At 50.3% G+C, this 22,582-nt stretch overlaps 2 protein-coding genes across 2 annotated transcripts; one reads left to right on the top strand and one right to left on the bottom strand.

The window, feature by feature from the left end:
• On the top strand, window positions 2,986–6,327 carry FABP3 (fatty acid binding protein 3). Its single transcript, XM_021375431.1, has 4 exons — window positions 2,986–3,137; window positions 3,727–3,899; window positions 5,844–5,945; window positions 6,025–6,327. The coding sequence occupies exons 1-4, from the start codon at window positions 3,065–3,067 to the stop codon at window positions 6,076–6,078; spliced, it is 402 nt and encodes a 133-aa protein (XP_021231106.1). The 5' UTR covers window positions 2,986–3,064; the 3' UTR covers window positions 6,079–6,327.
• ZCCHC17 (zinc finger CCHC-type containing 17) lies at window positions 7,264–22,579 on the bottom strand. The gene is made up of 8 exons (XM_021375430.1): window positions 22,452–22,579; window positions 22,202–22,349; window positions 21,813–21,870; window positions 19,685–19,785; window positions 18,911–19,002; window positions 18,047–18,147; window positions 16,777–16,925; window positions 7,264–8,154 (listed from the first exon to the last, which is right to left on the bottom strand). The coding sequence occupies exons 2-8, from the start codon at window positions 22,241–22,243 to the stop codon at window positions 7,978–7,980; spliced, it is 720 nt and encodes a 239-aa protein (XP_021231105.1). The 5' UTR covers window positions 22,244–22,349; window positions 22,452–22,579; the 3' UTR covers window positions 7,264–7,977.

Raw genomic sequence — 22,582 nt, 5'->3', positions numbered from 1 at the left:
AGCTGTCCGAGATGTCCCTGAGTGCAGGTGGGTGCTGAGTGACACATGAGGGTGGCACATGGGGGTGGCAGTGTGGCCGCTCACCACCCTCCTCGCACCACAGGCAGCTCCCAGGAGATGCAGTCACCTTCTGCAGAGGTGCCCCCGCCGCAGCCCCAAAGCCCGGAGCTGAAGGACACGTCCTAACCCTGCTGGGGGACTGAGCAGTGGGGTGAGGACGCTGCAGAGCATCCGCATCGCTGCCCTTGTGCCATGCAGCGAGAGCATCGTCCGCAAGAGAGGAGCCATGTGGGGACCCACGGAGACAAAGGGACACTGCATATCCACGCAGGGCAAGGATGGGGACGTTCACCCCGCGGGAGGACACTTTTCTTCCACAGCATCTGCAGAAGCAAGCGGCCAAGGGGGTTATGCCATAAGCAGCCGAGGGGGTCTGAGTGTTGTTCACTGTGATGTTTTGGGTACCACGTCCGTGTCCTGTCCTTTTTGCAGTGGGTGATCCAAGATCCTTTTTTTTTTTTTTTTGGAGGAAGCATCATCAGTAAGCTGGGGAGGAGAGCCTCCGTGCAGCCAGCACCTCACTAGGGGTCTACCCCACAGGGTGAGCACCCCAGAGTGCTCCTTGCATCAGGGGAGCAGGGAGCTCGGCCAGGATCACATTGCAAAGCCACCCTTGGGGACGGTGACACCCCTGCCACTCACAGCTCTGCTGCCCGCTGGGATGGGACTTGCTGCTGGGGACAAAACATGTGGCCCAGCTCCAGAGCACAGCTGGGGTGAGCTGATGTGGGGCCGGAGCAGGGCACAGTGCTCGCATCTGTCCCTGTCCCTGGATGGTAACAGAGTGGTCACCCATAGCTGTTGATGTGGGACCAGCAAATGGAGACCTAAGGGCCACTCTGCTCTGAGCAGTGCTGGGGGAGGGCAGAGCTGTGCAGGGTGGGTGGCACTGAGAGCCACAGTGTGTGTCCATGGGCATGGGCACGCGTGGGAGTGGGTGCTGCTGGGGGTGGGTGCTGTGTGCATGAGTGGTGGTGTGCATAGGTGTCCATGCACATGGGTATCTGTGTGCATGGGTGACGGTGTGCAATAATGCCCATGTTCATGGGTGTCCACGTGCACGTGTGCCTCTGCGTGTTGGTGTCCATGTTTGTGGGGGTCCGTGTGTGTGGGTGCTCCTGTGGGTGGGTGTCTGTGTGTGCGCACCTTTCTCCATTGACATGCATGGGTGCCCGTGCACATGGGCGTCTGATTGCGTGGGTATCAGTGTGCAATAACATCTGCACATGTGGGCATCAGTGGGTGTCCATGTGTGCAGCTGCATGAATGCTCAAGTGTGTGGATGTGAATGTCCACATCTGTGGGTCTTCATGCCCACGGGAGTCACTGTGCGACAATGTCCATGGGCGTTCATGCTGTCGTTCATGTGTCACTGGTGTTCATGTGCATGGGTGCTGCTGTGAATGGGTGTCCATGTCCATGTGCGTGGATGCTTCGCACATGGATGTCTGTGTGCATGGATGCCAGTGTGCAATAATACCCACGTGCGTGGTTGTCCATGTATGTGAGTGCTCACATGTGTGGGTGTCCACGTGCATGGGTGCTCCTGTAGATGGCTGCCCCTGTACACATGTGTCTGTGTGTGTGTATGTGTCCATGTGTGTGCACATCCGTGTCTCATGGCCCTGCTGCACCAGGGGGAGGCTGGGAGCCCCAGGGCTGTGCACACTTGGGACTCTGATGCCCAAGGATGGCGCTGGGGGGAGCAGAGACAGGTGACCCCTGCAGGCTATGGCCTGACTCCACCTGTGGCACCTGGAGGGTGTGTTCAAGGAGCACTGAGCACTCTGGGAGGCAGCTGGGTGGCTCCCAGGGCCATGGTTTGGTAATAAACTGTGTGTATTTCCCTGTGACACAGTGCTCCGTGCTCTGTCCCCACGGGGGCTGGTGACTGTCCTGTCCAGGGGACAGGGGCTCCCATTTGCAGCCCCCCCCCAGGGCCATAGGGAGGAGGCTGAACTTGAGCCCCCGGCTATTTTTGGGTGCCTGCAGAGACGCCTTGGGGATGGAAAGAGAGACGAAGTGTCCCTGAGTGTCACCCAGACACTTTGACCCTGATGCCACCGCCTTGCAGTGCTGGGCATGGGGACACTCGATGGCCCCCACACGATCCCCAAACCCAATGGGCAGAAGATGCCTGACCCCCCCCCCAGGCCCTACCCTCACCCCTTCCCATAAATATGTCCCCAAGGGTGACAGCCACGCCCTATGCGTCTGTCCGTGGGCTGGGGACGTTTTGGCCGATGGGACCCCCAGAGCTGTCACCATGGGACAGAACCGGCGGGGTCAGGAGGATGGGAGGAGGCCCATCCCAAAGCCAGGGCTGCGTGCCCACTGGGGCAGGGGACACCAAATTCCACTGCCACTGCGATCCCCTGGCACGCTGCAACCCGAGCCTGAAGGAGGGGGGGGATCGTGTCCTGGATGCCATCAGCCCTATGGGAACACGCATCCGCGGGGGGAGAGAGGGGGAGGCACCCCTAGGACCTGGGGGGCTTCAAGCCTGAGCCCAGCGGGGCCGGGACCCCAGGGCAGGTGTTGGGATGGGGCTGATTTGGGGCGTCCGTAAGGCGTTCAACTCAAATCGTCAGTGATGGGAGGGAGGGGGATGCGGCCGTCCTCCCCCCCCGCCGTCCCCAGCACACACACGAAGACGCGGTCCTGCGTGTCCCCACGGATGCTCCAGCGCCTCAGTTTCCCCTGCTCCATCCACACCTCGCCATGAGGACGCAGCCACCGGCACCGCACATCCTCGCCCCCACGCACCCCCTCGTGTCCGCGACCATCGTGGGGCCGCGCCCAGCGCACGGGCAGGGGCCGGGGGTGGCGGGGGCGGCCGGGGGGTGGCGGCTGGCAGCGCTGCCCGTCCCCGCCGGGGTATTTCTGGAGCCTCTTCCCATCATGTGATGGGGCCGGTATTTAAGGAGCCGCGGGGCCGGGCGGCAGCTGCGGGCGGAGCGGCGCTGCGGGGACAGAGGGACACGGGGACACACGCGGCTTCGCCATGGTGGAAGCGTTCGTGGGCACCTGGAAGCTGGTGGACACGGCCAATTTCGATGAGTACATGAAGGCGTTGGGTGAGTGGGGGTCGGCAGCGCGGAAATCGCCGTTTTTCCGCCTTTTTTTTTTTTTTTTTTTTTTTTTTTTTTTTTTTTTTTTTTTTTGTAATAAGGAGGGTGGAGATCTTTGCTTGCTCCGTGGGTTTAAACGGGAAAAATAAAAATAAAAAAATAAAAAATAAAATATAGAAATAAAAACAGGAAAGCACAACGCAGTGCTGTGCCAGGGAGGGGCTGCAGCCGCGGTTGGGGGTAGGGGGAACGGGTGGAATCCCCCCCCTGCAGCCCCGGTGTGGGGGAAGGGCTGATGGAGGGAGTCCCAGGGGGTGCATGCCCCCATCCTCTGTCCTCAGTCCTCCATCCCTGGGCTGGATGCGACTACAGCCCCAGAGGGGTCTGGAGGGGTGGTGACAGCGGTTCCCCCCCACCCTGCCCAGCCATAAAGGTGCAGGATCAGCCCCTGAGTGCTGCCTGGATCCCCCCCCAAAGCATGGCCCCATGGGGATGCAGTGGGTCCCCCTCCCGAAAAAAAAAAAAAGAAAAATCCCAGGAGGGGCTCTGGGGTGATGCATGGAGATGCCACACTGACCCCCTGTCCCCCTGCCAGGGGTGGGCTTTGCCACCAGGCAGATGGCCGGCCTGACCAAACCCACCACCATCATCGAGGTGGATGGCGACAAGGTGACGGTGAAGACCCAGAGCACCTTCAAGAGCACAGAGATCAGCTTCAAGCTGAATGAGGAGTTTGACGAGACCACGGCCGACGATAGGCACGTCAAGGTGAGGGAGCTGGGGGGCTGCTTCCCTCCGCTCTTTTCCCTTTGCACCCCTGCCCTCGCCTCCGCTTGCAGCTGAGTTTTGCGGAAGGCGATGCTGTAACCAAGTGGGTGTGTTGCAAGAGAGATTCGATAGCCATCACGGGGCTTGCAGGACACGAAACTCCTTCCTGCCCCATGGGGAAGCAGATACAGGGCTGGGTGCGGAGTGAGGTTGGGCTGAAACGGGGCGAGTGCGAGCAAGGCGGTAGTGCCAGGCAGACATTGCAGCATGCCCCTGTCCTCATCCTCTGCTCCATCTGCTCAGCCCCCCGGTGCCGTCCCTCGTGCAGGGGGACCAGAGCAGCAGTAGAGCACAGGTTTGGCCCCTGGGAGCTATTTCCATACACAGCTTTGACTATAACCAGCCTGCCCGCTCCGCCTCGTGACAGCTCGGCCCCAAGCATAGGGTCGCTCTGCTCAGGGTGGTGGAAACTATGCTAAAAGCTCTTTGGCTGCTGGTGTGTGGCAGAGACGTGTGAAGCAGCCAGGGACGTGCCCTTCAGATGCCCCTCGGCTGGCTGCCAGAGGGCAAACAATAAGGGGGGCCTGGTCTGGCAGCCCCCACGCAGCTGAGCAGGCAGCTGTGGAGCTGCTGGCCTGTGGGGTGCTCCAAAGTGATGAGCAACTAAACTGTGGGGGATGCAAGATGTGTGGGGCGCAGGGCAAGGAGAACTTGAGCTGTGAAGGGAGCTGAGCTGTGGGGCACCCAAGCCATGGGGACACCCAAGGCACTGGGACATCTGTGCAATGGGGACACCACGTCAGGGGGAGAACCAAACTTTGGGGCCATTCAAGACATGAAGTCTCCAAAGCTATGGGGACACCAAGCCATGGGGAGACCTGAGCTATGAGGACATCCAAGTCATGGGGACACCTAAACCATGGGGATACCCAAGCTATGGGGACACACAAGTATTGGGGAGCGCTGGGCTCTGGGGGCATCCAACCGTAGGTAACCCAAAGCCATGAGGAGATCCAATCCAATGCATGGACCCACGTCATGGTGAGACCCAATCCATGAGAACATCCAACCATGGGGGGACTCAAGCAATAGGGAGACCTGAGCTGTGGGGACACAGAGGTAATGGGGAGTCCTAAGCTATGGGGACATCCAACTATTGGGAGATTCAAACTATGTGGAGACCCAAACGATGGAGAATCTTAAGCCGTGCAGGGCCCCGACCCATGGAGGCACCCAAGCCATGGGCTGGGTGGTCTCAAGCCATGTCAACCAAGCCACGGGGACAGAGCTGCAGCAGAACTTGTGCAGTGCTGGGGACCTGAGCCATGGAAAGCCCAGCCCTTGGGTGCCTGTGCTCCAGGAGAGCAGCAGTACTGCATGCGTGGGGAGGTTTGCAGGGGACAAGAGGCTGGGACAGCTGGGGGCACGCGGTCCCCTGGGCTGGAGCTGAGAAATGTCACTGGGAGGCAGAGGACTTGGTGCCAGGCAGCAGAGAATAGCAGAACAGAGCTGGGCAGCCTGTGCCACTTCCCTCGCTGGCACAGCCGAGTCCGCTGTCACGCTAACCTTGGCACTAGCTGGGCTTTCAGGGCTGAGTCAACAGCAGCGGCTGTGCAAACAGCAGCCCGGATGAGCAGGGGCTTGTTCAACAGCTCAGCTCAGGATGCAGCTGAGGGGCAGGGAGGGCAGGGTCACAGTGACAGTGCCCGCAGTGGGGTCACCGGTGCCAACAGGGGCAACTGGGGCTACGAGTGTGACCCAGCTGGTGTCCCATGTCAAGCCGGGTGAGCAGAGCCAGGTGGGATGCTGACACCCAGGGATCCTGGAGGCACCCATCACTGGTCTCTGGACCTCGTGGGATGAAAAGGAGCATCTGAAGCTGTGGGGATGGAGCAGGGAAGCTCCAGCCACGAGGGGAACGGTGCTTCTGCTCTTTCTCCGCAGTCCTTGGTCAAGCTAGATGGAGGCAAGCTGGTCCACGTGCAGAAGTGGGATGGGAAGGAGACATCACTAGTGCGGGAGCTGAAGGATGGGAAGTTGATTCTGGTAAGGAAATACAAAGGATTTTAGATGGGGATGCCCAAGACCCCACCCCAGTGCTCACCTTCTCCACTTTGCTCCCCAGACCCTCACCATGGGCAGCGTTGTCTCGACCCGCACCTACGAGAAGGCATCATAGGGGCTGCCCCCAGCTCCCTGCCCAACCCCCAGCACCAGCTCCAGCATCGAACTCTCTCCGCCTTCCCCGCGCAGCGCGCGGCTCGCCACAGTGCCAGAGCCCTCCGAAGCCACCAAGCCCTGATCCTGTGGTCTCGTGGGGCTGGTTGGGGTGGGGAGTGTTACGTTTGGGTTTTTTGTTGTTGTTGTTGTTTTTTTAAATGGAAGAACCCACGTGGAAAAAAATAATAAAAGCAATGTTGTTACAGAGCTGTGGCTGGCGTGCTTGGGAAAAAGGCTTTTGGCATGTGCGCCCGCGGGCTATCACCGTCCCCCTTATCCGCTGCAAAGCACGTGTTCCCTTCTCACAGGGCACCCATCGGTCTCACAAACACACTGACATGTGGGAAAGACCCAGCATCAGCCATTTCCCACCAGCAGGACCAGTGAGCCCGCTCTAGGGCAGGTTCTGCAGCCCCACTCTGCACTCAGGATCTCTGCCACCCATTGCATCACTGCTGCAGTGCCAGGTGGACACACAGCCTGGTTTTTTTTTTTGGGGGGGGGGGGATATTAGTTCACTCTAGTGGCAGCTGTGCTATAAATCCTTCAGGATACAAGCACACGTCATGCCAATCAAAGCAATCCTTCCCCAGCACAAATCCAGACAGGTGCTGCCTGCCAAAGCATCGGGCGACGTGACGCACGAGGCCACAGAGGAGCTGGGGAGTCAAGGTCAAGAGCACGTCGGGTCCTGGACTGGGAAGGGACCAGCCCAAAGTCAGGCTGGGCCACAGGGACCTGAGGGAACTCAGGGGCTGAAGCCCTGTGCCCAGCCCCAGCCCTGCCGTGCCAGGCTCAGATTTGGGCAAGCAGTGCTGGAAATGGCCTCACTTCAGCAAAACCTTCTCCCTGACCTTCCATTCCAGGACTCACAGTGCAGTCACTACTGCAGGCCATCACCAAGTCACAGCGAGCCCCATCGTGCACTACACCAGTCTTCTTGGGATGACATCCTCACTGCAGGGAACCTCTGCAGGCTCTGGCACAGGGCTTCTCTCCTCCCTGGTTTTCAGAATTCCACAGCACATCCTATCCCCTCCCAAGCAGGCAGCGCTCAGCTCGCAGGCCCGGGTCTCTTTTATCCGCTGCTCAAGACGAAGCGTGGAGTGCACAAAAGAAAAAGAAAAAAACAGTACAAAGTACACCTGGAGCTTTGAGAGATTTATTTTCCATCCTTTACAAAGGCAGCAAATGCACCACAGTTAATGTTTACTTAAAATATTACCGCTCACCACTTTGCTTCTTACTCTGCCACTTTCAATGTTTACAGACAAAAATGAATGCGGCAGGGGAAGGGTTTGTGTACCAAAGCCAGCTCACGAACCCAGCCCCTCCAGGCAGCGCCTTGCATTGGGAAAGGAGCAGGGCAAGTGCACAGATAGCAGTGTCCTTTCTTGGAGCTGTTGTGCAGCAGGGCTGTGCTCGGTCACCGCAGCTGCACCGATCCAACAGAGCACGTGTGCAGGGACACACAGCTCCACCTTGTACAGGCAACTGGATCCGGGGCTGATGTCACAGCTCAGGGCTGACGCTGACCAGGCAGCCTGCAGGATGCTGGCAGCTTACCCAGCCCAGCAGGAGGCTACAGGACACCGAGATGCTAATGAATGGGTGTAATTAATTAGACTATGGTGGCAGGTACGCTCACTGGCCTTGGTGGGAAAAAATGGCAGCCTATGCCTAAGGTAACAGAGGAAAACTTAGAGCAAAGTCAACAACTTCAACAACACAGGCTGAGCGTTACTTTTAGAAGAAGGAAACTCCTTGACTTGCTGCAAGGAGCACACTGACTCACTCCTGCTTGCTCCCAGCAGCACACTCCGGGGATTCGCAACAGCAGTGCCCCATCTGCCTGCCATCACTCTTTGGTCTTCTTCTTATGCTTCTTTTTCTTCTTCTTCTGAGCCTTGCTGGTTTTCCCTGAATGCTTGGCCCTCTTGCTGGCTGGCTGAGCCCCATCGCTGTCCGAGTCAGAGCTGTCTGAGTCAGACTCAGAGGACTGCTTACTCTTGTGCTTCTTCTTCTTCTTCTTCTCCTATTAAATGAAGCAGAACAAATAAAGCTTTGCACATGGGAAAACGATCGCTTGCGTTCACCAGGGCACTGAGCCACTTGCTGTCGTGAGAGCCTGAAAAGCTGTGAGAGAAGTGAACCTGTTGTGACACGACGATGCGCACAGGCTCTGCTCCAACTGCCTGCACACCTGTGCCAGCCCGCAGCTGCAGCAGCCACTGTCCAACAGCTGCCAGGGCAGAGGTGGGTACCGAAGTAGAAATCCGAGCCTGAATACTGGTAGTCACATCACAGAGAGAGCACTTCATTATTTAAGGCTATTCCTTTCTGTAGAGGTTGGCAGGATGAAAACTTTTGCCAACCAAATGGGTTTCCAAAATAGTCATCTGGAAGTGAGCGCTATCCCCACTGCCCCGCATCATCATCAGCCCACAGGCTGCCAGAAAAAGAATGCTAATGCACTGGAGCACTAACAGCAACACACCCTTCTCCTCGCTGCAAAGCCCAAGCACAGTCAAAATCCAGAGGAAGAGTTTTGAAACCTAAACCATCACGGTCACGTACCTGGGAACCACTGAGAGAGGGAAGGGACCATCCTGCAGGGCCTCCTGCCTCCCAGCACACCACGGCGCTGACAGCAGCTGTGCTGGGGCGTGCCCTACACCACCCCCTCCCAAACCCAAGTCCCAAAACGTTTTTCAAATGTGAAAGTTTCCCTTGGCCCTCCCTGGAGGGGAGATGGGATGAGGAAAGATCGCTTTGGCAATAACCCTCTTTGCACAACCTCATCTCCCCACCACGGCAGGCAGAGGTTAGGGGCACCACTGAGCCCCCAGGGCTGCATTTCTGTGAGGCCCTGGAACAAAAGCTACACAGTGTTCAAGACGGACCTAACATTTATATGCACAAAAAGACCAGCAGGTGCTGGAAGAAATCTTGCAAGGAACCTCGTAAGAGGAACTGAGTTTTGAGGCATTGAGCAGTAACTACTTAGCACAGATTACTCTGAAATCAGTACTGCATTGCACCTCTTCCCAAAGTTGCATCAGATAGATAATCTCAAGGCAGACAAAGACTATTTAACAGTGCAGGGGTGGCAGTTTGTATCTATTTAATTAGACAGCAGGTTCTGAGGGGGAGGATGTGATCTGGCTGTGCAGACAGCACATGATCATAGAATCATAGAATGGCCTGGGTTGAAAAGGACCATAATGGTCACCAAGTTTCAACCCCCCTGCTGTGGGCAGGGTCACCAACCACTAGACCAGGCTGCCCAGAGCCACGTCCAGCCTGGCCTTGAATGCCTCCAGGGACGGGGCATCCAAAACCTCCCTGGGCAACCTGTTCCAGTGCATCACCACCCTCTGTGTGAAAAACTTCCTCCTAATATCTAACCTAAATCTCCTCTGTCTCAGTTTAAAACCATTCCCCCTTGTCCTATCGCTATCTACCCTCACAAACAATCGATCCCCCTCCTGTTTATACGCTCCCTTCAAGTATTGGAAGGCCACAATGAGGTCTCCCTGGAGCCCTCTCTTCTCCAAACTAAACAAGCCCAGTTCCCTCAACCTTTCATCTTAAAGGAGATGCTTCAGCCCTCTGATCATCTTGGTGGCCCTCCTCCGGACCTGCTCCACCTCCTTCTTGTGCTGGGGGCCCCAGGCCTGGATGCAGATGATGGCCAGCACCTGCCCTGCTCTGCTCCACAGCCCAGAGCAGCAGCTGGGCCACTATCTGCACGGTGCAAACCAAGCAGCACCAGCACTGGTGGGGGCAGGATGGCAATGCTGTGATTCCGGGAAGGAAATTAAAGCATCATGCAGGTGAATGGGCCCACGATGTAGTACTTTGTAAAGCACGCTGAGACTGCTAATGGTAGTAAGGTTCCAGCTTTCCACCCAAGTCCAGCAAGCTTTCCATCCAGCAACAAGCACTCACTGCTTTCTTCCACAGTCACATCAACAGAGACCTCTCTCTGCAGATGTGTATTGTGAATTGTCATTATAGTTCAAGGGTATGAGAAGGACGTAAGAAAAGAAGTAAAACGGAGCAAAACAGAGATGGGCCAGCAAGGCAACCCATGCCAATGCAAAAATGCCTGTGATAGGCTTAGACAACAGCAGTGAGGAATGCAGCCCAGCAAGCAAAGCTTGCTGCTCTAAGCCCTATATTGGTGCTTCTGCTTGAAGTGCGCTGCACGTTCCTGGACAATGTATGTGTGCTAACTGCTCTGGACCTGAATGTGTAAGATAGGGCAGACTTTCCCAAACTTGCTGCAAACCAGCACCCTATTCCACTATCTAGTTATGGCAGGCAACTCCAAACGCTAGCTGTACTAAATGAGGCTTTTTCCCTATCTGTAGTCCAGCTCCTTTCCCCACATGCATACTTTACCACATGGATCTTATTTAGACTTGTCATCTTGCCACAGTTCACAAGCACTGTGCTCACCATGCACAGCTTGGGCCCAAGAACGGCTCCTCCTAAAAGCACCGAACTAATACACGGGTTTGCAAAAACACAGCTGGAGTGGATGTGAGCTCATGGAAACAGCCTCCAAGTGGGGCATAAGCAAAGAGCCACAGCCACTGCCAGAGATGGGCACGGCCACTGACAGTCCCAAACACAATGTTTTCAGTGTTTGCCATATAAAACGTGTTTTACATTCCACTATGCAAGGGAGAGTAACATGAGAAGCCAGGAGACCCCAAGCTAGCAGCTCTGCTTATTTTCAATGCCAAGCATTTCCAATGACCTCAAGGTCACCCTTGGGCTTGCAGCAGCGTTTTACTGGAAGAGGCCTGATGTAAATCACACCCCTGCCTTGGCAAGGCTGATTGTGCCATGCACTCTTTTCATGAGGAAACTCAGAAAAAGCAGCAAGCCCAAAGGCGCAGTTGCGCAAGACACAGAACTACAGGCAGAACAAGTTTGCTGGAAGGTCTCCTCTCTTGGCCAGCTGCTCTGTGCATCCACAGCCAACTCAGAAGAACAGTTAAGCCAAGGAAGGGGAAAAGAACACACAAATAGGCGAAGGGAACAGCACCACCAGCCATGGATATACAAGTGATACCTGCACAAAATCAGAATGACTCATGTGGGCAAGCATTTCTACCTGCTTCAACAAAGCCAGGATCAGAACTGAGTGCTGAAGGTCTGAATCCAGCTGTGGGCCTGTCCTGAGTCACCCCACCTCTCTGGGATGCCTGCAGCACTGCCTGGGGCTTGCTACACACCCACCCCACCCAGGAGAAAACAGCCATCCCAGCTGAAAACTGGAAAGCATCCACCTAAAGAAAACCGGCTTCATGAAAGAAGCCTGAGAAAGGCAACGTGCCTATTCACCCACAAGACTGAAAACTAAGAAACCAGTATTTGTGGGAGAAAGAGCTGCAAAGGATGGAAAAAAAAATGAGGCGAAGATGGGGGAAAATCCCCTGTAATAACTGACTTTTACATCCTGACTCTGCTTCTGCTCTTGGCTTGAAGCTGCTCAGGCAGCTCACGGTGACAAGAGAGGATGTTAAAGCCAAGACCGTGCTGTGTGGAAATGCTTTAACAGGGCATTGCACCCAGCTGCTGGCAGCCCTCTAGTACCTCACCTCACGCTGTAAAGGGCAAGCTGTCTTAAGATTGCTTGGGGAAAAAGTGCCTCAATGCGAAGAGCACAGAGAAGACCGAGTTCTCCCTCTCCTCCCCACGAGACATTCCTTCCATTAGCTTCAGTCACTTCCAGGCAATTGTGGTCTCTGCACGAATATACCGGCTTACAGGCAGACAGGCTAAGGGTGTACGTGTTTCATTTAATAACACATTCTCCCCCAACAGTGGGGACATGAGCAGCCCATCTAAAAATCTCAATTTAGCACAGATGACACACCGTAGCACCAGACAGACATTCTCATTTAAAGACAAAGAAAGAAGAAAGTTAGTAGCTTACTAAATGTGAAGCACAACAGTTCAGAGAGACCAAACAGCAAAGACAAGGCACAGCTTGGAGCTGAATATCGAACAAGGAGTCCTCTCAGACTCCAGGGAAGAGACAGAGAACCGAGCTGACTGCACACCTAGCAGACTTTTGGCAGCTATCAGTTTCTGCAGCTCCACGATAGCACCATGATAACTGTGACACAGTACCAGCCTCCTCACTATAAAGCCTCCGACTCACACGGCAAGGGTAGAAGCAAATCTCTGCCATTTTCTTCTGAATCACAGAATCACCAAGGTTGGGAGACCTCCAAGATCATCCAGCCCAACCATCCACCTATCACCGGTAGCTCTCAATAAACCATGTCCCTCAACACAACATCTAAATGTTCCTTGAACACCTCCAGGGTCAGCGACTCCACCACCTCCCAGGGCAGCCCATTCCAGCACCCGACCACTCTGTCAGAAAAGTAGTAGTTCCTAACATCCAGCCTCAATCTCCAGAAGACTGTTAAGAAGACTGTTAAGAGTTAAATCTTCTAGGAAAAAGGATGCAGCAAGGAGAATTTTCTCAAGCTTTTCCAGCCTGTGCACATGGTGAGAAAATTTGAGAAGACCTTAACTAAGTTTCATTCCGGAGCTTGGGAAGCTATCTTCAACCTTTGCATGCTGAGACAAGACAGGATGTCACATCTGTCCCTTCAGGATTACAGGGAGAGGTACACCACTCACAGTAACAAAGGAATAGACACCACACCACAGACTTTGACCTTAAGTGCCAGCATCCTGGTAAGGAATGAGCAGCACTCAGCTGCCTTCCTATGTCCCACTGGATGCTGGACTCGCTCTGCTCACCAGGAGCTACCTGCACTGCACAACCTCCCTCTGGTTTACATATCAGTGCCAAAGTAAATGCCCAAATTCTGCCCTTAATGACAGCAGCGAAGCCTCCCCATGCCCAGAGCTACAGACAGGTCTCCAGAAGGGATTGCTGCTGATGGATGAAGCTGAGCTCAGCTCCATTCTCAGGCACACCCAGGCACTCCCTCGGTACTGCAAACACTGTGTTTGTGCAAGCATCGTGAGAGAATTTTGCCCAAATTTTGCCCAGATTCCAAATGTTGGCTGTCTCTGAGCATCTTTACAAGTACAAAGACCATTACAGTCCTCAAATGCGCTGTTCAATGTATCTATCAATTACAGTTCTACTAAAATGGAACAAACTTGCTTCAAAATCCCTCAAATACAACTACTGTGTTGAGGGCTGGCATACAGAAGCTGAGCTACAGCCTGATATACCTGGCTTTCCTATTGCCAGGTACCTTGAAGAAACTGGTACTATTAAAGGGGACCACACTAGCCCATGAGGCCTTTTTCCTGTTCTTTGTAAGACAGATTGCTTGAGGCTACATTCTAAGAATGTTATAATAGCTCATTCCTTCTACAAGTATTTGAGATAAGAGGGGAGTGTTCACCACTTTCAAAGAAGTTTAAAGAATTCTTCACTAGCACTTTGTAGAGTTATGGTGTTGTTTAGAGCCTTTATGTCTGTCCTCGTGATAAAGGAGAATGGATTTCCAGATGTCTGCCCTCCTGCATCTCCAGCAAGGTGCCAATATTCCTGCTACATCTTTATTAGAAAATATAAAATAATAAAATCCATCCCTCGGTTTAATATTAAACAAGATTCATTATGTAAATCCAAGAAATATATTTTAACCCAAGCTTAAGGACCAGTTAGAATTCATCTGATGAGAAGAATCTAGGCTATGGTCATTTATTAAATATAGCAGAAGTCAGAAAAGCATAGATAAGGACATTAAAGAGAGAAGTATACTGTGTGAAGAGAGTGGCCGTGATTCTGCAGTGCCCTAACCTACTGCCATTTAAGAATTAGGAAAACAAGTCACAGGCAAGGCCAGATGAGCTTGATGAGTTACCAGTCGCTGAACAAACAACACTTAACGAGGTGTGGTTTTAAGTAAAAGACAAGAGGAATACTTCACAGTAATCTACAGGATGGCAGAAAAAGCTGCTAAGGTTGCAGAAAAGCAATCACAGATCACATTTACCATACAATTCCAGTGACCGTTGCGAAACTACAGCAGAGGACAGGCCATTTTTGTAAAGTTCAAATTAAAGATATTCCTCCTAGTGCTGAAACAGCAGTTCTTTTCCCAGAGGGCAAGAGAGAAGAATCAGAAGGGTTTATTTTTTCTCAGCACGCCTCCCTCCTACACAAGCTCAGCACAGGCACGCTGCCGTGTTCCCATAGGAGCTCCCTCACCCTGTGACCCACAGAGTAAAAGTGAAAGGGACACAGCACTGTGCCTGCACAGCTGTCAGGCTCCTCAGATGCTCCCTGGTACTTCCACAGCGCAGTGACAGCAGCAGCTGAGCTTCTCCCACCAGCCACTGTTTTCTCACTGATAACAGGAGATGCATAGTCCTAACATGGTGATGTGTAAGGAGAGAAGTCTTGTACCCACTGTCATTCCAGACGCTGACGTTCTGGTGCAGAGAGCTCCACTCCTGTAAATGCCATACAATTCAGGCAGGAGAAGAGCAGAGAACTGAAGAATTTTGTGGTTATCTCCACTGTGGTATGGAAGAGATTCCAGTGGTACAAAAAAAAAAAAAAACAACCTCCGTGTTTTTTCTCCAGGACTCTCACAAACCAGGACAAAAGCAGCAGACCAAGTTTCTCCAAGTAGGAAGGATCCAGCCATACAGAAACTCTGAGGATGGCGTGCAGATAAAACAGGGAGTAAGGTCCCCAGAGCATCTCTTTGAGGAGTGTCTGGAGGGAGGGAAGAGCACTCAGGGACTGTAAGGAACTATCAGATCAGGGACACAGAAAATACTGATAATGAACAACCTAGACCATTAGTACTGTTACTATGACACTAAACAGCAGTTTCCTATCTACCAAGCACCTCTCTACTCGCTAAGAACACATCATTTCTACACCTATGTTACGAACATCAGATGGGATGGGGTTTGCAAAGCAATTGTCACTAGGTAGACCGAGCTACTTCTAGTTTGTGTAAATCCTCTTAGGGCTCCAGGCAAGCAGGGAAGTACATGGTGGCTCCCAGACAAGATCACAGCAGGCACCCATGACAACAAGGGAGCTATTCATTTCAAGGATTCCACATCCTGCCTCTAGAAAGCTCAAAGTTTTATTTTCCAGCACTGGAAAACATCTGAAAACTTTTGATCTCCTTCTTGAGAAAGGAGAAGATCAAAGAAACAAGCAACATTTAAAGAAAGGCTGTTAATCCAGATTAAAAAAAAAAAAAAACAAAAACAAAAAACAGTAACAAATTCACTACAGTGACCCACATATCCTGTAGTCCCAGGAGGGCAAGGCTCCACAGGGAATCCATACCCTAGTGGATAGGCACCAATATGATAAAGCACTATTTGTGTACCTCCCAGCATAGATCTTCCCAACAGAATTTAAATAACACCTACACTGTAAGACAAAGTGAGCCATTACCAGGTAAACCATCATTACTCCTAGAGGGAGGAGAACTCCAGGTAAGGGAAGCAAGCTCTGGTGAGGTTCTGCCCACAGCCTGCTCTCATCATGGCAAGACAGAAACTGGAATGTCTGGAATACAGAACAGTCACAGTTAGGCTGGGATCTGAGAGACAAGTCAGTTCAATTGAGTGCTTCCAAGACCAGAATAGAAGAGTACATGTGTTCTACACTGCAGTGTAATAACACTCCACAGACAAGCCCAACACATCCTTGAATGAGAGCCTATGTACTGGGAAGCAAAGCACATCCCACTACCTCTGCCAAAGTTTTCCCCTTCTTCAGCCTGACTTGCTTCCCACTGCCTTTCCTGCCTGTTACCCCCCTCCAAGGAAAACAGAAAGGCTGTAAGTCTGTAGAAGGAAAAAAAAAATGAAAAAGGCTTTGCAAGAGTGATGGAGAGTGGGACTCATGTTGTGAAGGTGGCTGACAAAACCCTTACTTACTGAAGTCTCAAAATGGAATGTTCATTTCTGTATAAACAGGCAGACCACCAAGCACTCCTGTTTTAGATTCAGGTCTCCTCTACTTTTCTTTTTTTCTTAATTAACTCAGTATACTCTAAAACCAGAGTTCAAACATTCTGAGATTAAGATACAAGAACATAAAAGATCTCTTATCCCTGGAAATTCGCAGCTTTACAGCCTGGAAATGGAGTATGCTTCCTGTGCAAATACAACCAGTGATTTTACCCTGGCATGAGCAGATATACCTAGTTCACGTCACACAGGCTGGCAAGGCAGCAGTAGGCATTTGGTTCAGAGTAAAGAAAGGTGATAGGATAAGAGCAGCAAGAGAGAAGACAGAAAGAGTGCTATTGGCAAGAAACATGGAAATTCAGGAAACCTAAGTAAGTTCTGTTGAGCCTCACAACAACAGGAAAAGAAAGAAAACCCTTTCTCACTGTAAGGAATCTCTTTTGAGAGCTGTGCATTATAGCACAAAACCGGCTTAGGGACAGTTTAACAAGAATAAAAGGAGATAGTACAAGAAATACTGCTGAGTCTGCAGAAGAGATTCCCATTTAGCTACAGAACCTGCACACAACTGAGCCACTTCTTCAGCCCACAACTAGCCACTGACAATCACATGCTGTAGTAAATCACATATGTAATTCAACAGAACCATCTTGTCTGGCTCACTCTGCCAGACTAGCAGTAAGGTACCTCGTACCTTCTTCCTTTTCTTTGAAGAATCTTCAGACAAGCTGCTCTTTCTGCGTCTTTCACATTCTGCTGCTGTCACCTCCTCTTCTTCCTCTTCTGGAATCAGACTGTATTTGGTCCCTCCAGGCTGCATGAAACACTCCTTGGCAAAATGACCTGCAAAAAAGTGCTTGAAGGAGCAACCCCCCTCCATCCTCACATACTTCTATTTTGTACAGCTGCATTTCATACACCTGAAGTGCCAACAACCTTTTTATTAGTAGCTAGAATACAACAATCTCTAATGTACATTTTTAGTCCAAGTATTTGTACCAGTTTAGCATGCCCTGATTGAAAAAACGAAAGTACAAAATACATCATTTTGGAAAGACTAGCCAAAGCAAAGCTAAGAGACTCTCGTATGAACAGGGAAATACGGGCAAGGACTTTAGCAGCATGAAAAGGTATATGTGGAAGGGATGGACATCCAGGGGGTGAGATGAAAGCCACAAACATAGAGGAAATTAGATCATGCTAGTTCTACCATTTCTACTCCAGACTTTAAAGATAACCTCCTAACAGTGGTAGAAGAAACTGTAGTTTTGGGGTTTCTTTAGAACGGTATTTTATATTCGTCTTTATTAACCTTCCCCAAAATAGCATCAAGTCCAGCCTAACCACTTACCCTACGATCAAACAATGTAAGACAAGAAGTAGGGTGCAGCAAAAACTCAAAATAAAAAGAACTACCTTACACCTCAACATCTGCAAAGTTACTGCAGAAGTACTACGTAAGCTAACTTCTCACTGTTGTACTAAGCAAAATACAAAAGCCTTAAGTAAAAAATGCTTGCTTTGAGCTCTAAGACAGCTGCTTGCAAACTTAGACTGTGTTTCCAGCAACTAATCAGCAAAGCCATTTCCACTGATCTTTCTAACCCTCATTAAACAGTCTGCTGAAGGCATACATTTATTTCTTAAAATGCAAAACTGGAATGAAGCCTTGGTTATAAAGACACGTTAATAAAAACGTAGGAAGAAGAGAACCCAGACTCAGAAGAAAGCTCAGGGATGCAATTTTATGAAACGCACCTTCTAAAAGGAATTAAATTAAGTCTTCACTTTTCACAACAAGTGATGGAAAATGATGCTCTCCTCAAAGCAAAAATTAGACTTTACAAAGTACTGATGCAATAAGATGCAATAAGCCAGGCATCACTACAATTCCATCTATAGGTCACTATCTGCTTAGAACAAGGCTGTGTCAAAAGAACAAAACAACCCTACAGAAAACATACCTTTGCAACCACATTTCTTGCACACAGTGTTCAAGACAGCTTCAAGTGTGATCTTCTGACTAGTGTAGTCTCTAAATGTGCGTTTTTTCCTCTCATCCTGACTGGAAAGAGTAGAAAAGTTCCACTTTCAATCCACTCTCAATCTCAACCCTTTATACTTACATATAGCCAAGATGAACTCTTTCCCCCTCCAAACATTGCTCTACAAGCACAATTAAGCTAAACAAAGTAGAGCTGACCACCTATACGTTAAAATAAATCACATCATTAAGAGCACGTCAGTGTTACCTTCTGTTTTTAAGATAACTCAACAGCCTCTACAGAAAGCAAGCAAATGCTGCAAGCTGCAGTTAAGTCCTTTACAATAACATGTGTATGATCTAGGTAAACTCACACACTTGTCCAGTATGAAAATAAAACAATTTTATTTAACCTGCAAGACATGTCACAGGAAAAGGTAGACAAGGAAGCTCTGAAACATCTGAGCACTTGAGATTTTATTTCATAGCACATACGAGTGAGTCAATTCCCACCCGGGCTGAACAACCTTCCCAACACAAGTGCACAGCCATCACTAAATTCAAGAAACAAAATGCTACCAGGGTGCAATGGGCTGGAATTCACTGCAGCCCTCCACCAGCTCCTGCCAGCCTCTAAGCAGCACAAGCAAGGCAGCACCTTCAGTCAGTCCTCCAACCAGCCACTGCACCGCTGGGTGGCTCAGGAAGAGCTTCCCTCACCCTCTCCCTCCCAGGGAGGACCTGGAGGACAATTATGGCAGGAAAGCTAGGAAGGAAAGGCAGGGAAAAGCAGGCAGCAGCAACCTGCACAACCTGTTATACTCTACTCAGTAGATTTACCTACTCAAGGGAAACATTATTTGGATCAAGGTCTTTTCCTGTGCCTTGGTTAACAACCTTCATGGAAAGGGACAGTTTCAGTTTGTCATCTTTCATCTGAAAGAGAAACATAATGAACGAGAAAATGACATGATGCTAATTAATACAATCCATCTGGAGGCCTATAGAGAAAGGATGAAATTGCTAGCAGAGCAGAGCACTATAAAGAATAACAAATCAAAGTGATTCTGTTCTATTATAGTGTGGTTGCATTTTCAGTGTAGAGCATTCTGATCAATATATCAGCTTCTGCTTAGTAGCAGTCCCAGAAAAAAGACAAGATAACAGAGAATTTACATGACCAAACCTGCACCGGGAAAGAATTTGGAAGCTCCGCCATAATTCTCAAATAAATCACCCACAAGGGAGTTCCCCCAGATCAGTAGTTTAGCTAATTTTCAGCTTGAAAAATTAAGCTGTATAAGCCTTTTCCTTGGCAACACAAGGTGAAAATGGATGCACAGGGAAAGAGAAGGATTCTGTTGCTTTTCAGTCAAAAGCTTTAATGAAATCCCTTTTCCTGTACTGCATTATTTTGAGTCACAGGTCAGCGCTCAACGTCATATTTGAAGGTAGGCAGAGCTCACCCACTGGCCAAAATCAACACATCACACCCCCAATAAAGTGATGAGCATGCAGCCTCTGCATACAGAATTTCATAGTTCACTGTTCTTGGAGGATTCTGTATTACAATATACTTCTATCTACACAGCACAAAAAGAACAAGAATTAACGTTACCTCTTTTCCAATAAGCTTCACCCATACTTTGTCTCCAACATCTACTATCTCTGAGGGTTTATCTATGCGGCAGGAGGACATGTGAGTCTTATGAACAAGGCCTGATCATAATTTTGGAAGAAAGGGGGAAAAAAAAAAAAAAAGGAAAAAATTTTTGCACTGTTAAGAAATAATACCATAAAATAAACACTATTCATTTTTTTGATCTTCAACTCATCCTTTTACTATTTCTGCTTTTGTGTATGTTTTGTAATGCACATTAGCACAGTAATACATGTATATATGATGAAGGAAAAGTACAGAAACACGCTTTGCTGTTTAGGCTCCTATTTCAGAGCCTGTCTGCACCCAAAGCAACTTCTCTACAGCACACACTTCTCTCCAAAACCCTTATTAGAACTGGCATTAAAGTAACTGGGCACTTTTGGATCAGTGGGAAGCAACTATTTGTTGGATAACAGAACACCAAGCTTATATCATTCCTTTTGTAAAATGAGTTTGCTTCACACTGCGTGTTTCCCACGACTGCAGACATAGCTTGAAGACAGCCATGACTTGTTTTATCTGAGCTTTATTTCAGTCTTCTGCATTAAACTCTTTCAAAACAACCATTAGAGAAATAAGCGGTGAACACCGTAAAGTTGCAGTGATGCCAGGTATTTATACAAACTGGGGGAAGATCACCTTGAGAGCAGCCCTGCAGAGAAGGGCTTGGGGGTCCTGGTGGACGAGAAGCTGGACATGAGCCAGCAGTGTGTGGTTGCGGCCCAGAAGGCCAACTATGTTCTGGGCTGCATTAAAAGAGGAGTGTCCAGCAGGGAGAGGGAGGTGGTGGTCCCCCTCTACTCGGTTCTTGTGAGGCCCCATCTGGAGTACTGTGTCCAGGCCTGGGGCCCCCAGCACAAGAAGGACGTGGAGCTCTTGGAACGAGTTCAGAGGAGGGTGACCAAGATGATCAGAGGCTGGAGCACCTCTCCTCTGAGGAAAGGTTGAGGGAACTGGGCTTGTTTAGCTTGGAGAAGAGAGGGCTCCAGGGAGACCTCATTGTGGCCTTCCTATACTTGAAGGGAGCATATAAACAGGAGGGGGAACGACTGTTTACAAGGGTAGATAGTGACAGGACAAGGGGTAATGCTTTTAAACTGAGACAGGGGAGATTTAGGTTAGATATTAGGAGGAATTTTTTCATTCAGAGGGTGGTGATGCAGTGGAACAGGTTGCCCAAGGAGGTTGTGTCATGGTTTTATGATTTTCGGTTATTGGTATTCCACATGAAAACATCATGTAGTGTATGTACCTGGTTCTCAGAAGAGCAGGATTACCACATTCCCCAGGGGACTTTGCTCCCCTGTTACCATTTTCTGGTCAGAGGGAAAGATAAAAACTCGCATATCACAAGACCTTGTTCTCTTTCCGCCCGTCTCTTATCCTGGCAGCATCTCGCTCCCCAGCTGTCTTATCGTTGGTAGTAGAGTAAGGCCTACATTGATTTTTGGACATTCTCTCTCATTGTATTGGATTTATTAGCTTAAATTGTAATTATATTGTATTATAGTGTGTTATTTTGCATTCCGATATCTTATTTAGTAAATCAGTTTGTTTCTCCTCAGATTGCTGCTGCTGTTTTTGCTCTCAGGCACATCTCCTTACCCTTTTTTCCCTTTTCCCTTTCCCGGGGCGTGGGTCTGTGGGTCCCCCGTCCCATTCATCACAGAACCAGGCTGAACACCCGTAAACCATTGACAGGTTGTAGATGCCCCATCCCTGGAGGCATTCAAGGCCAGGCTGGACGTGGCTCTGGGCAGCCAGGTCTAGTGGCTGGCAACCCTGCCCACAGCAGGGGGGCTGAAACTAGATGATCATTATGGTCCTTTTCAACCCAGGCCATTCTACGATTCTCTATTTTGTCTATATTTAAATATACCACACTTGGGAAAAAGCTATATCTGAATAGACTACTGAGTCTCACATGCAAGCGATACCATCTAAATTCTGCTTTCTGAGAACATCAACTAATTCCTTGTTTAAAAAAACACTTTTTCTAAAAGCTGCCAAGTGCTTAATTCCGAGGCTGGCTGCCTGGCTTGGGTACACATAACTGAAACCAAATATTATAATAGAAACAAACCTTGCTTCCTGCAGCCTGGAATTTTTATAAATGCCCCATATTCTGTCACAGCAGCCACCTGTGAAAAAAAACAATGCAATATTTAAGAGAAAGTCCTTAAAACACTGCTCTCAAAGAAGTGGTTAGAACACACACAACATCCATAAGGTTCACACAATTTCCTTCAGCTTTGGGCATCACGGCAGGTTAGAGCCAGCACTGCCTGGCAAGGAGAGCAGATGGGACCAACTGCTCCTGTGCTATTCTGACAAGAACCTTAGAGGGGCCTATACACACTCAGTTTCATATGCAAGCAAACACACAGATGTACACAGACAAAGGCCCAAACCAAGAGATGAGGAAGAACACAGCTGCATTTCCCTCTGCTTCCCAGCACTATGCCCACACACCTCACCCTGGAAGATGGCGTAGAGCTCGGGCAGCGGCTCCATCGCCTCAGCACTGGGGGGGCACACGCAGCGGGGCCTCCAGCGCTACCCACAGCATCCGCAGCCGCCTCCCAGCCAGCTACAGCTACCGCACCAAGACCAGAGATGCCTTGAAAAAAAAAAACGTTAATTAAAGAAAAGAACGCCTCCCATGACCAAACCCTCCGCCGAACCCACTGCACAGACACCACCCGCTCTGCCCCACACTCACCACCACCTCCATTTCGCCACCTTCCCACGGGCCTCACCCGAGGCGCCCCTTCAGCCCACCAATCGCCGCGCGCAATACTGGCGGGAGCAAAGGGCCAGCCAACGGGAGCGACCCATGTTATCTAGTGCCCG

The sequence above is a fragment of the Numida meleagris genome, chromosome 22 (genome assembly GCF_002078875.1).
Source record: "Numida meleagris isolate 19003 breed g44 Domestic line chromosome 22, NumMel1.0, whole genome shotgun sequence".
In the NCBI taxonomy this organism is placed as follows: domain Eukaryota; kingdom Metazoa; phylum Chordata; class Aves; order Galliformes; family Numididae; genus Numida; species Numida meleagris.
Note: the sequence above shows the minus strand (reverse complement) of the source record. Positions and strands in the feature narration are given on the sequence as shown.